A 14,614-nucleotide genomic window follows, 5' to 3' on the forward strand; every position below is an offset into this window, starting at 1 on the left:
ATCCTCGGCCTGTTGTCTCTCTTTGCTCTGATGTACACCCCGTCACAGGCTCTGCATGCCACCACATTGGATGTGAAATGAAACCTCTACAACAGAATTCAAGTGCAGATTGTAACGTTTAATTTGAAGGTTTGAACAAAAATATCTGATAGAAATTGTAGGAATTGTCACATTTCTTTACAAACACTCCACATTTTAGGAGGTCAAAAGTAATTGGACAAATAAACCAAACCCAAACAAAATATTTTTATTTTCAATATTTTGTTGCGAATCCTTTGGTGGCAATCACTGCCTTAAGTCTGGAACCCATGGACATCACCAAACGCTGGGTTTCCTCCTTCTTAATGCTTTGCCAGGCCTTTACAGCCGCAGCCTTCAGGTCTTGCTTGTTTGTGGGTCTTTCCGTCTTAAGTCTGGATTTGAGCAAGTGAAATGCATGCTCAATTGGGTTAAGATCTGGTGATTGACTTGGCCATTGCAGAATGTTCCACTTTTTTGCACTCATGAACTCCTGGGTAGCTTTGGCTGTATGCTTGGGGTCATTGTCCATCTGTACTATGAAACGCCGTCCGATCAACTTTGCGGCATTTGGCTGAATCTGGGCTGAAAGTATATCCCGGTACACTTCAGAATTCATCCGGCTACTCTTGTCTGCTGTTATGTCATCAATAAACACAAGTGACCCAGTGCCATTGAAAGCCATGCATGCCCATGCCATCACGTTGCCTCCACCATGTTTTACAGAGGATGTGGTGTGCCTTGGATCATGTGCCGTTCCCTTTCTTCTCCAAACTTTTTTCTTCCCATCATTCTGGTACAGGTTGATCTTTGTCTCATCTGTCCATAGAATACTTTTCCAGAACTGAACTGGCTTCATGAGGTGTTTTTCTGCAAATTTAACTCTGGCCTGTCTATTTTTGGAATTGATGAATGGTTTGCATCTAGATGTGAACCCTTTGTATTTACTTTCATGGAGTCTTCTCTTTACTGGTGACTTAGAGACAGATACACCTACTTCACTGAGAGTGTTCTGGACTGCAGTTGATGTTGTGAACGGGTTCTTCTTCACCAAAGAAAGTATGCGGCGATCATCCACCACTGTTGTCATCCGTGGATGCCCAGGCCTTTTTGAGTTCCCAAGCTCACCAGTCAATTCCTTTTTTCTCAGAATGTACCCGACTGTTGATTTTGCTACTCCAAGCATGTCTGCTATCTCTCTGATGGATTTTTTCTTTTTTTTTCAGCCTCAGGATGTTCTGCTTCACCTCAATTGAGAGTTCCTTAGACCGCATGTTGTCTGGTCACAGCAACAGCTTCCAAATGCAAAACCACACACCTGTAATCAACCCCAGACCTTTTAACTACTTCATTGATTACAGGTTAACGAGGGAGACGCCTTCAGAGTTAATTGCAGCCCTTAGAGTCCCTTGTCCAATTACTTTTGGTCCCTTGAAAAAGAGGAGGCTATGCATTACAGAGCTATGATTCCTAAACCCTTTCTCCGATTTGGATGTGAAAACTCTCATATTGCAGCTGGGAGTGTGCACTTTCAGCCCATATTATATATAGAATTGTATTTCTGAACATGTTTTTGTAAACAGCTAAAATAACAAAACTTGTGTCACTGTCCAAATATTTCTGGCCCTGACTGTACATCAAATGGGGAGAAACACATTCTCATATTATGCTCCATGTTCAGATTAGGTTTTTGATTAGATTTTCTCCGCTCTCTTCCTTCCCTGTCCCAATTGTCAGGCGGACAGCATAGAACAACATCACAGAAAAAAACACCCTAAAAAAAAAGGAAGAAATAAGGAAAACACTTTTTGTGTGATTCATCTCATATACATGCAAAGTACCCCTTACAGTTTAGAGGGGAACAATACTGGTGTAAAGCAGCAGCTGTTAGGGTCTTCTCAGATATTGAAGTCTCATATATTTTGCAAAAAATGGGAAAAAAAAAAAAAGTGTATAAATGAATGAAGAATCAGCCAAATGGGAGTTGGGAGTCTCCTTACGCTGCATAGAAGCCGGCTGTCAGAGCTCACCGCTTATTACCTCTCCCCTCAGGTCGGAATCAACTACCAGCCCCCAACAGTGGTGCCCGGGGGAGACCTGGCCAAAGTGCAGCGCGCTGTGTGCATGCTGAGCAACACTACGGCCATCGCAGAGGCCTGGGCCCGGCTGGACCACAAGTTCGATCTGATGTACGCCAAGCGAGCCTTCGTGCACTGGTACGTGGGAGAGGGAATGGAGGAAGGAGAGTTCTCCGAGGCCCGAGAAGATCTGGCCGCGCTGGAAAAGGACTACGAAGAAGTGGGAACAGACTCTGTAGACGCGGAGGCTGAAGAGGGAGAGGAGTACTGAGGAAGGAGCAGCCGATGGGATAGGAGAGGTATTAGTGGTTATTAGCAGGTATTAGTGGTTATTAGCAGGTATTAGTGGTTATTAGCAGGTATTAGTGGTTATTAGCAGGTATTAGTGGTTATTAGCAGTTATTAGTGGTTATTAGCAGTTATTAGGGGTTATTAGCAGTTATTAGGGGTTATTAGCAGTTATTAGGGGTTATTAGCAGTTATTAGGGGTTATTAGCAGTTATTAGGGGTTATTAGCAGTTATTAGGGGTTATTAGCAGTTATTAGTGGTTATTAGCAGTTATTAGGGGTTATTAGCAGTTATTAGTGGTTATTAGCAGTTATTAGTGGTTATTAGCAGTTATTAGGGGTTATTAGCAGTTATTAGTGGTTATTAGCAGTTATTAGGGGTTATTAGCAGTTATTAGGGGTTATTAGCAGTTATTAGTGGTTATTAGCAGTTATTAGGGGTTATTAGCAGGTATTAGTGGTTATTAGCAGGTATTAGTGGTTATTAGCAGTTATTAGTGGTTATTAGCAGTTATTAGGGGTTATTAGCAGTTATTAGTGGTTATTAGCAGTTATTAGTGGTTATTAGCAGGTATTAGTGGTTATTAGCAGTTATTAGTGGTTATTCAGTTACTTGTTCTCTGTAGGTTACAGTTTACACTCATTAAAATAAGTTACATTGAAGAGATTCTCCACGTCCCGTCCTTATATAAAGATCTTTATTTACAGGTAACACACAAATACTATTCATTGGTGAGATATTTCCTCTTCTTAGCGGTGTTGGTGTATGGATGCCAGCGCCACTCCACCTCTGCCGTGCCCTCATTCTCCAGGGTGCCCAGCTTTATCATGTACACTGCAAAGAGTAACAGCCGGTGATAAGTACGGAGCGCTGACACTGGGGCCCTGATACATCACAGCATTTCACAGGGGTTTCTACATGAAAACCTCTTAGGCTATGTGGCCCCGGGACACTGTACTCGCGGATATATCCGCAGGTTTCCCGCAGCTGATCCCCGGAATCCGCTGCTATACATACCCTGTTTCCCCGAAAATAAGACACTGTCTTATATTTTTTTTTTGCCCTGACAAAAGCGCTAGGTCTCATTTTCATGGGGTGTCTTATTCTCGAGGAGACATGGTTTGGGGTAAGTTTACCCCCCCCCACAAAAAGCAGACTTCCCCCATCCCAGGATCGTCATACTTACCAGCCCCAGGCGTCTGTATGGCTCCCAGATCCTCCTGTGATCTCCCATCAGGTACGCTGCATGCCTCCCCTGCGTCTGGCTGACATCAGATCACACACATCACTTCTCCCTGCAGCTGTGCTCCCCTGCGTCTGGCTGACATCAGATCACACACACACACCACATCAGATCTCCCTGCAGCTGTGCTCCCCTGCGTCTGGCTGACATCAGATCACACACACACACCACATCACTTCTCCCTGCAGCTGTGCTCCCCTGCGTCTGGCTGACATCAGATCACACACACACACCACATCAGATCTCCCTGCAGCTGTGCTCCCCTGCGTCTGGCTGACATCAGATCACACACACACACATCACTTCTCCCTGTGCCCTCCGGTGGGCGGTCCCAGCAGCTGTGCTGCACGCCGTGCTCCTCTGCCTCCTGCCGACACTCACAGATCCGATTGCATACACACACACACAACATCCAGACACCTCATGATTCCGGCCATGTGATCCTCCGACAGGTCCTGGAAGGTCACTGCACGCACAGTTCGCCGCCGAGAAGCAAGCGATATCGCCGGATGTTGTGAGTGTGTGATCTGATGTGTGATCTGATGTGTGTGTGTGTGTGTGTGTGTGTGATCTGATGTGTGATCTGATGTGTGATCTGATGTGTGATTTGATGTGTGTGTGTGTGTGATTTGATGTGTGTGTGTGTGTGTGTGTGTGTGTGATCTGATGTGTGATCTGATGTGTGATTGTGTGTGTGTGTGATCTGATGTGTGATTTGATGTGTGTGTGTGTGTGTGTGTGTGTGTGATCTGATGTGTGATCTGATGTGTGATTGTGTGTGATCTGATGTGTGATCTGATATGTGATCTGATGTGTGTGTGTGTGTGTGTGTGTGTGTGTGTTCCGCTGCAGGACCTTGATGCGCTCACCTGCTCCCGGTCGGCTTCTTGTGAGTATGATCAGCGTTCTTCTTCTGTCTTCTCTCTTCTGGGGGTGCCCGCTGCCTAAAATGAAGTGTCATGCAGTGTCTTTAAGGCTAAGTTTGTTGAGGATAAAGAATTGAGTATCCAAAAATACTTAATTCAGCCATTTCATAGACTCAGTTATATAGTTCAGTAGATGTGAACTAACACACATATTTGTGAATGCTTTTGTTTCTTACTAACATGTATATATGTATATTGTATATTCAGTGTATTTTCCTTAAACTCAGTGTATACTAGGATATATATATATATATGTATAGCTTGAAGATGGCCACCATTTCCTGTTCTCCACCCAAGACAGATCGACAAAGAAATTCCTGGATCCTAGACTGACCAATCAACGGAGAATATGGAGATCTCTCTACGTCATGAAGCCCTGACTTACGATACTTGATTGGACTAAAACTTTTGTTCACACCCCCTTACTGTTTGGTCTAGAGTTTCTTTCAAACAATAAAGAACACACTTGGTCAAGAGCCAGTCATGGAGATAGACATAACTGACTTTGCTGTGCAGTTATTTTTCATTCTCGTGTGCACACATGACATTTTAATTAGAAGCAGCAGCCGGATATCAAGAGATCCTTTGAGTCTCATCATCATCATCGTCATTCTGACCTTGACAGCTGGCACCCCAGATGGGACTACCGTAAAGGGTGAGTCAGAGCTTCCATTTTCCGGACGTCTGGGGGCTACTCCACAAGTATCCAGGTGTCGCTTGATAGGATTGATCACCCTTCATTTCGCAGGTAACCATCATATACATTGTGTGTGCTGTTTTACCTGTGGATCGAGAGACACCTGGCGAAAGTGGGTGGTCACTAGTCCGGAGAATGGTAGTGCACCGGAGACCTAACGGTGTGACTGTCACCCGCCGGTGGGCTAGAAGGACCCAGTCCCCATAGGGGCTAGGGGTAGGTTGTAAAGTATCCGGCTGTCTGTAATTAGAAATGGGGGGCTTTTTCTTGAGTAGCTGTTTTTATTTGTATAAAGTGTATAGTTGGTCAGGCTTGTGGTTTCTCTGTTTGGTTCTCGGAGAGTTGGTTGTCTGTTGTTGTTCACTGGAGGGAGAGAGGATGGGGGCTGGGGATGCAGCTGCGATGCAGCTGCTGGCTTTGTTCTGTGAGAAAGCGGGGGGGGGGGGGAGGGGTTGTCGATCGCCCACTGCCTGCAGTTTTTTTTCTTCTTCACTGAGAGCGAAGAGGCAGACTGCGGGGGTCTGGTTCAGCCCAGGGATATCCATGACAGTATTTCTATTGAGAACAAAGAATGCGAGGGGGGGGAGCAGAAGCCCACTGAAGCAGCTACATCTTTACATTCTTACACTCAGAGGAAGCAAAAAGGTGGGGGCCATATGTCCACCAGCTGCTTGAGACAGAGCGGAGATCAAGTTACACAGCTCGGTCTCTGCTGTCTTTTAGCTAAGAAGCAAGGGGGGTGGAGGGTGAAGAGGCAGATACCGGGTGTTAAAACAGCGCAGCTCTTTGGAGCGAGGAGAGAGGAGGGGTCAGTGGGCTAATATACAGGAGGTGGCTGCAGCCTTTGTATACTACATTAAGTTGTAATGATTTGAAAGAAAAACAAGTGTTATTTCGGTTTGTATTAGAGAGAAATTAACGGGTTCATGCATTTTTCAGTTTTTTTAACTTGTTTGTTTTTGAACAGAAGTATGAGAACTAGCGATTCCCCTGTGTTGCGGACACAGCCACTGTTTGTTAGATATTAAACATCAGATATTAAATATTGAATATTAAATATTAAATATTGAATATTGAGTGTTGGATAGATAATAGACGAGGCGGGAAGGGTTCTGTTAACTTAAAGTGGATTTAGCGTATTCCCCTGCGGTTAGGCGCATGTCACTGTCTGCGTGGCAGACGAGGCGGGAAAGGAACTCACTGTAGTTAAGGTAAAAGTGTCGGAATTAGCGTATTCCCTTGCGTATTAAACGTGAGTCACTGTTATGAGGCGGTAGGTCTTCATAACGAGACGGGAAAGAATTTCGGTTGGAGCCGGCTGGTCCAATTAAGCACTGTATACTCTGTTCAAAAGATAAATATGTTGTTTTTAGTAGAAGCTGAGAACGCTGTCGCCCTAGTTACAAAAAACGGGAAAAATATAAAGGATTGCAAAAAAGTTGTGTAATATCGTTGGACTACCACTAGATGGCAGGCTGCAACCCATGTATTGAAGTTCAGATTAATCTGTAGTGAGTTTATAATGAAGAACAAAGACCTCATTCACTGTCTGTTGCTGTTTGTAGAATCACTAAATGTGTTTCTCTAGCGGTGCCTCATTGTTCTGCTCTAGAAGTCATCATATCTGGTGCTAATCAAATCTCTCCTTTGTATGCTGGAATGCAAATTTACAGGCACTAAAGAATCCCTGGTTTACTACGTAGTTCCAGCCACTCCCAGTACACCCAGGGAGTCACAACATGGATGCTACACCCGGAAGTCAGGTGCCTGGAACTTCCTGTGGCAGCCGTCTTGCTACACCCACTGATGGCAGTACACCTCATAAGCCACACCCCTCGCAATGGCTCTTTGTTCAAAGCTCTCCACCCATCCCCGGTGGGAGGTGTTCTCTGGTATATATGACTAACACATTTGAATAAGCATAAATAGTATATTTGTTTACTCAGTTATCCCATAAATGCAAGTCAAAGATAAGTAAGTGAAACTTTTACAGAATTGATGTGGAAAGATCTGTTCACATAAAATCAATTGGTATTTTAGAAGTCCTGCAGCATTATATCATAAAATAAAATAGAGGAAGGTAAATATATATATCTTTGTATTATGTTAGTTAATTTAAAACAAAAATTGTAAACGACTTACCCCTACTGATGTCAAAATGTATCAAATCCATTTGTAAAAAAGGAATTAGGAAAAATGTATAATGCATTCAATGTAGATATGGGTAATGGATGTGTTCCCTGCTACGTCTTTGTTATAACAAAGGATGAGTTTTTTTTCCTTCTTCCTCTCTCACTTTTAAGAAGTAAGAATGGAATGTGTCTCTCTCCAATAGTGACGTAAGTTTGGTTTAACCCTTAGAGTTCAGGGTTTCCCATTTTTAGTTTGCTGTTTATACCTGAATAGGGAATATTAAATTTTATGGGATGTGCGATATAATTTGTGTTGTTTTGTGTTTAATGGCGATTTATTTGAACAATATATTTTTATTTTGTGACTATCACCTTTTCTGTTTTTACGATTATTTCTAAACCATTCATATATTTTTTGCCAGTTAGTCGCCCAGTCACAGCTGTCATTTCATCATGTCTCAGTCGTTTCTACTATGAAAGGTTTTTCTTTTCTTTATGGATACAGTGTTGTTTATTGTAAAGTTTTAAAATTTCCCAGTAATGTATATTGTTGTGAGATGTACGTTATTTTCAGTGTTTGTTCATTTTAGGTTTTAGTATGTGGCTAATTTATTACCTGCTGTTTTATCTTTTCTTTTAGGGAATACCAGTATAAAAATGTTGAATTTTGCCATATTGGTAAATAAACAATTAAACAAGGGGGGAATAAGGTATTAATTATATTCTCCAGTTTCTTGGAGGGTGCAGCAGGCATATTAGATAGGTTTTGAAGCTGACCTTTTTCCCATAAGTTATGTTTATTAGATTACTATGAGGTATATCTGTTAACTGAAATAGGAAAGTCTTGTCTTATATGTTTATTTGTTTATTTGTTTGTTTATTTATTTAGTATTCTCAGTCATGTGAAGTATAGATGACCACTAACTGTATTATGATCAGAGATGAAGTTATAAGAATGATCTAATGTATATTTTTTAGTTTTTGTTTTTATAGATGAAACCAGATGGTGGTCGATTCTGCACTGGATATGCTGCTGTTTACACCACATGAGGTAGTCTAAATTCGACCACTCCCTCCAATCCTATTGATACAGGAGACAGTGATGCATTAAATGCCCTCTCTAGATGGGTAGAACAGGAGTGGGTAAGAGTCTTTAGAGGTGTATGTAGGTTGTAGATTTTTTTTCCTGTTGTCAAATGAATTAGGTATGCCGAAAAGAAAGTCTAGATCTGAGCTGATGGATTCGGATGAAGATCCTTGCACAGGTGCAGCTGACCAAGAAGCAGTGAACGGGCCTAGAGTTGAGAGTCTTTCACCAATACCGACCATGCCTTGGTGACATTGGTCACGTCAGTGACTTCTGTCACTCCTTGTGTTCTTAAATCCCTACAGGAACAAGCGATACAACAAGGAATGGATTGTGACATGCAGGGAGCCAGCTGACTGAGGAAGGTCTGTGGACAAAGGGTGGTAAGCTTTCTCTGCCATGAGAGCTCTTCTTAATGATGGCCCAGGTAACATCTGTGAAAGACAATTGTCAGCGTGTGCTTTGGTGACACCGGGTTCAGTACCCAGGTGGGCAGATTCACCCAGTCTTGTGAGACAATTGCCTAGAACGAAGTGAGAAAAAAACTGTAAAGAGTCCGTAGAAACACCCTGCACCTACTCTACCCATTCTTAGAGACTGCAAACTGATTATAGATGTATATCATGAGCACGTTGTATGCAAGTCTGTGCGTGTTGTGTAAATTTCTCTCCAGGTTTGGTCAGAGGCATTCCAGTGCAGAAAACGACATTATTGTTGAGAAGCACATGAAGGTGGTATGTAAGAAAAATGTGTTTACAAAAAGTGTATATTTTATAGAAAAGTGGAAACTAGTAAATCGTGTACAAAATGTATATGTTTTGTTTTCTTTTTCCAATAAGCAGGTCTTTATGTAAGATGTTTTTTGGTTTAGCATAGACATGTATATTTTTATATAATTGATTGAATAGTGTGATAATCAGGTGTATTTTATAATTCCAGATCTTAAATCAGAGCTATTAGCATATGGTCTCCAGGCAGGAGACTGATTGATCCTAAAGGACAAGCGAGAAAGAGCCATGAGTCAACACTAGAGGAGCTGATCCAACCACAGAAACATCTATGGATCCACACCTCGCATTGTAGAAGGGTTAATCAACCAGAGCTGCACTGAGCGTTCTGCTCATACTTATCCTTTTCAGAAAACCCTGTACAGTTTTAGACCAGTATTGCCAGAACAGTTAGAAGAGAGGACTTAGAGAACCTTGAGACATGGGAAAGTCCAACTACAAAGGGTGAGGACTCGCCTAGGAGTCCTTGGTCTCAAACCGGTGAAGAAAACCCCTTTCCCCTTTCCGCCCATGTTTCAACGTTCAGTTAGGCAGGTTTTTCAACAGATCTTCCTACCTCTCTTCCTAAGGGAACATAGTACCCTTAGAATTCAGAAATGGCAGAAGTAAGTCTTTAGGGGGGACTGTTGAGGATAAAGAATTGAGTATCCAAAAATACTTAATTCAGCCATTTCATAGACTCAGTTATATAGTTCAGTAGATGTGAACTAACACACATATTTGTGAATGCTTTTGTTTCTTACTAACATGTATATATGTATATTGTATATTCAGTGTATTTTCCTTAAACTCAGTGTATACTAGGATATATATATATATATGTATAGCTTGAAGATGGCCACCATTTCCTGTTCTCCACCCAAGACAGATCGACAAAGAAATTCCTGGATCCTAGACTGACCAATCAACGGAGAATATGGAGATCTCTCTACGTCATGAAGCCCTGACTTACGATACTTGATTGGACTAAAACTTTTGTTCACACCCCCTTACTGTTTGGTCTAGAGTTTCTTTCAAACAATAAAGAACACACTTGGTCAAGAGCCAGTCATGGAGATAGACATAACTGACTTTGCTGTGCAGTTATTTTTCATTCTCGTGTGCACACATGACATTTTAATTAGAAGCAGCAGCCGGATATCAAGAGATCCTTTGAGTCTCATCATCATCATCATCGTCATTCTGACCTTGACAAGTTCACATTTCCGCTAAAATCTATCAGTCACAATCCGCTGCTCTTGTAAACAGCGGAATCCGTTTAGCGGATTCCGCTGCTCCCATAGACTTGTATGAGCAGCCAATTGTGACTGATGATGCTGCGTTGCACCCTCCGCCCGACTGATCAGTCGTGGAACGACTGACCGCCGGGCGGGGGGAACGCAGCATGTAACGTTTTTTGAGCAGCGAGATCCGTCGGATTTCGCTGCGCATGCTCTCTGGCTCCCTGCACACGTCACCAGCTTTGGTTGGTTACCCGATATTTACCCTGGTTACGGTGCAAGGAGCCAGCGCTAAGCGGTGTAGGCCCGTAACCAAGGTAAATATCGGGTAACCAAGGTAAACATCGGGTGCTTTGCTGTTACCCGATATTTAGGCTGGTTACGTGTGCAGGGAGGCCGACACTTCCCCGCTCGGCCCCGCCCCCTCCCGCACTCCGCACATGTATGTACACACACACACACACACACCTGTCCCCAGCCATGCAGACAAGCACTGCCACTGACACCCTCGTCTGGCCCCGCCCCCTGCTCGGCTCCGCCCCCTCCCGCACTTTGCATGTGCACACACACATACATACATGCACATACACACATTCACACATACACTCACCTGTCCCCAGCCATGCAGATCGCAGCACTTCCACTGACATCCTCAGCGCCTGGCCCCGCCCCCCGCTCGGCTCTGCCCCCGAACTCCGCCCCCCGCACACAACGGAGTCCGACAAAGAATTCTGTTCTTTGTCATCCGTTGTATAGCGTTGAACAGCGCATCAGTCACATGCGTCAAGCGACGCATGTGACTGATACAAATCAACGGAAATGTGAACTTAGCCTTACTCTTTCACCGCTGCATGACACTTCATTATTGACCGTGGCTAGGTCTTATTTTCAGGGGATGTCTTATATTAAAGCTTCCCTGAAAACTCCTGGTAGGTCTTATTTTCGGGGGAGATCTTATTTTTGGGGAAACATGGTAGCTGCGGGATTCCAGTGAATTATCTGCGGTAAACCTGCGGATATTCATGCTGCTTACCTGCAGAAGTCCCGGCCTCTATCTCCATAGTGGGACATCCGCAGATATTTCTGCAGGAATAATTGACATGTAGTTGCATGCAGCTGTGGGACATCTGCATCATATTCTGCAGCCGCACATACCGCAGCATGGACACAGCACTCCCCATGTCCCATAGGATAACATGGGGAGTGTCTGTACTTGCTAAAACCTCCGGATTTATCTAGAAAATCCAGATAAATCCGCAGGTTTTCAGCAGCAAAATCCACTGGTACAGAGTCCCGTGGGCACAAAGCCTTAATCTGTGAAGAGTCGGACGATCGTATAACTCGGACGGGGATTGCAGGCTTGGACTGGCCGGCGGCTCTCCCCACCAAAGAGTGACTGCTGCATAGAGGAGCATGAGGCCGTTGTGCTCGGGTGGGGAGAGCCGCCGGCCAGTCCAAGCCTGCCATCCCCGTCCGACTCTTCCCTTAGTGACAGTGGTTTGCGACAAATTCATCAAACTATTTGCTGCTTTTTAAGGCCCTGTGCACACGCCTCGGCTTTTACCACAGATTTGCTGCAGAAAATGTTTTTAACATTGCTACAGTCATTCCCCAGCAAAACCTATGGGTTTAAAAAAAATGCTGCGGTTTTTTTATACCTGTGGAATTAATGTGCATGTCACTTCTTTTCCGCAGGCACCTGCAGTTTTTGCCATAGATAATGGTAAAACTCCGCAGGGACCAATCTGCGGAAAAACAGCATGCGGATTTCGTTGCGGTTTTGGTGCGTTTTTTAGCGCAGGTGCGGGATTCTTTCAGAGGGTCCGGATTTTCCCTTAGAAAAAGTCAATGTCTAGTGCGCACAGGGCCTTAAGGTTTCTTTTCAGATTGTTACTGTCATTGCGGCTTCTGCAGACGTCTTACACAAAGTCAGGGAAATAAACTTTTAAATGGTTGGAAAAATTCATCTTAACCCCACTCCAGCCCCCCCTCCCGAGTGATTTTATATACACCAGTTATTTTGGCAATTGTTTTGTGACATTTATTTTTTTTTTAAACATTAAATTTTTATTAGAACATAAAATCATATTACAACATATTTGTTTGAACAGTGATAATACTTCTCATCCCACCAAGTCATTTGGAAAGGAAGGGGGAGGGGTGATGACATCAGATTGTACCCGTGTGTTACCCGTAATGTTACATTTCCCACTAAAGAGTTGCAGTTTTTTTGCTTTGTGCAAAATTCTTGAATCCCATGTACTATTTTAAGTAGTTTGGGTCAAAAATGTCAGATAAAAAAAGATGAAAAGGGGCGTACAATATACACAAATGATGAATTGGACCATCCCGTCAGAAACCACGTTAAGGGGGAAAAAAAAAATGCTTTTCTGGACCAGAAATTGGGTGATGGGAATCTATGAGCTCAAAAAGCTACTGATCACGTCTGAAGTCTCAGATCTCCGCTATATTGAGGTCACCATCATATTGTAAACACTGCACTTGTAAGGCTAGTTTCACACTTGGGTTGAACGGCATCCGTTGCATAAAGTGGCGCAACGGATCGTACAAAACAACTAACGGAATCTGCTTTTTTTTTTTTTTTTACAGTTTTACCGGCGGCAGACTATTGTGAACGATCAGCTGATCACTCTCAAAAGCCGGCTGCCGGGCAATCAGCTGATCGCTCTCAAAAGCCGGCTGCCGGGCGATCAGCTGAGCAGTCTCAAAAGCCGGCTGCCGGGCGATCAGCTGAGCAGTCTCAAAAGCCGGCTGCCGGGCGCTCAGCCAATTGCTCTCAAAAGCCGGCTGCCGGGCGCTCAGCCAATTGCTCTCAAAAGCCGGCTGCCGGGCGCTCAGCCAATTGCTCTCAAAAGCCGGCTGCCGGGCGATCAACTGATTGTTTTGTCTCTCGATGGCCGAACAAAGTTTCTGTGATTAAAAAAAAATGATGAGCATGCGCAGTGAAAAATAAAGGATTCCGCCGCTCAAAAAAACGTCATATGCTGCGTTCCTTTTGCCCAGCGGAAGCAACGCAGCGTCGCCCAGCGGAAGCAACACAGGTCCATCAGTCGCAATCCGTCGTCCATACAAGTCTATGGGAAGCAGCGGAATCAGTTAACGGATTCCGCTGTTTTCTAAAACGGTGGATTGCGACTGAAGGAAAACAACGCAAGTGTGAAACTAGCCTACGAAGCTGAAGACGTGGGCCCAGATCACAGCCCCTCACTAATGGCAATGATCAGTCTGTACCATTTATAGTGCGCAGGACCGGGCAGGCTCTACTCTGTCCAGCCTGAGACCCGCGGATGGCAGACCACTGCTCATCCTACAAGAGATAATCGGATCCTGGCAAAAATCTTTCACTGTTACTCACATTTCATCTCAAACCGAGGCCCAACCTCAGACAACTCAATATTGCGGTGATCGGTCTTCTTGTAGACGTGGTGCCTGCAGGAAGAAGCAGCGGTTATTATGGAGGACCCCGGCACAGTGGGTGCTGATCACCCAGCCCTGGTCCACAGCACGTACCGGAAGGAAATGTAGTCCTCTTGATTTGCAAAAGTTATCACTCGCCTGCTGTCATCCTTGGGCACAGGGAATAAATACTTCATGATATTGGACACCTGGAGGCAGGAAAGGAAAGGTTTAGAAAAGTAACGACTGATGTATATGGTGGTCCAGGAAGCCGGTCTCACCCGCTGTCCAAGCCGCGAGGTGAAGTTGTGGAAGACGAGGTGTGGGTACGCCTCCGACATCGTGCCCAGGTCCGGAATATCGTGCCTCATTACCACGTTACAGAGGGTGAAATATGCGGTCGGCCCAAACGGAAGATGGCAGACGATCAGCCCGTCTAAAGAACAGGAAATGATGTGTGAGTTACTGCGCCCGATACACACAGGTGCAGCAGAGATCCAGATACTTAAAGGGAACTCGTCATCTGATTCACGCTGCTAAGGTCCTGGGCAGGGCGTCTGGCAGCATTATAAGACTTCACGTGAAAGGGCCGACCACAGACTGACCAAACCGGGGCTGATCCGTGACGGCTTCTCTCAGTCCACGACTGACTGATCTCTCCATATACAGACACACGACCCAACAGCCAATAGGATCAGAGGCACAGAGAAGCCACCGGG

At 44.4% G+C, this 14,614-nt stretch overlaps 2 protein-coding genes across 2 annotated transcripts in view; one reads left to right on the forward strand and one right to left on the reverse strand.

Annotated features, from left to right (window-relative positions):
* The window catches only part of LOC142282814 (uncharacterized), a 43,512-nt gene extending 41,037 nt beyond the window's left edge, over nucleotides 1-2,475 (forward strand). The window contains exon 7 of the mRNA XM_075333048.1: nucleotides 2,071-2,475. Within this exon, the coding sequence (XP_075189163.1) occupies nucleotides 2,071-2,367 (297 nt within the window). The 3' untranslated portion in view covers nucleotides 2,368-2,475. The remainder of the gene's footprint in view (nucleotides 1-2,070) is intronic.
* A 590-nt stretch (nucleotides 2,476-3,065) lies between these two features.
* On the reverse strand, nucleotides 3,066-14,358 carry LOC142282815 (U3 small nucleolar ribonucleoprotein IMP4-like). Its single transcript, XM_075333049.1, has 5 exons — nucleotides 14,177-14,358; nucleotides 14,010-14,104; nucleotides 13,855-13,928; nucleotides 4,498-4,572; nucleotides 3,066-3,219 (listed from the first exon to the last, which is right to left on the reverse strand). The coding sequence occupies exons 1-5, from the start codon at nucleotides 14,264-14,266 to the stop codon at nucleotides 3,107-3,109; spliced, it is 447 nt and encodes a 148-aa protein (XP_075189164.1). The 5' UTR covers nucleotides 14,267-14,358; the 3' UTR covers nucleotides 3,066-3,106.
* Nucleotides 14,359-14,614: the final 256 nt, after the last annotated feature.

Source organism: Anomaloglossus baeobatrachus, unplaced genomic scaffold (assembly GCF_048569485.1).
Source record: "Anomaloglossus baeobatrachus isolate aAnoBae1 unplaced genomic scaffold, aAnoBae1.hap1 Scaffold_522, whole genome shotgun sequence".
NCBI lineage: Eukaryota > Metazoa > Chordata > Amphibia > Anura > Aromobatidae > Anomaloglossus > Anomaloglossus baeobatrachus.

Coding starts and splice junctions, on each gene's coding strand:
- LOC142282815 (XM_075333049.1), bottom strand. CDS start 14,266: ATGAGGCACGATATTCCGGACCTGGGCACGATGTCGGAGGCGTACCCA. Junction 4,573..13,854: donor GCCTCGGTTTGAGATGAAAT/GTGAGTAACAGT, acceptor ACTTCATTTTAG/GCAGCGGGCACCCCCAGAAG. Junction 3,220..4,497: donor AAGAAGCCGACCGGGAGCAG/GTGAGCGCATCA, acceptor TACTCTTTGCAG/TGTACATGATAAAGCTGGGC.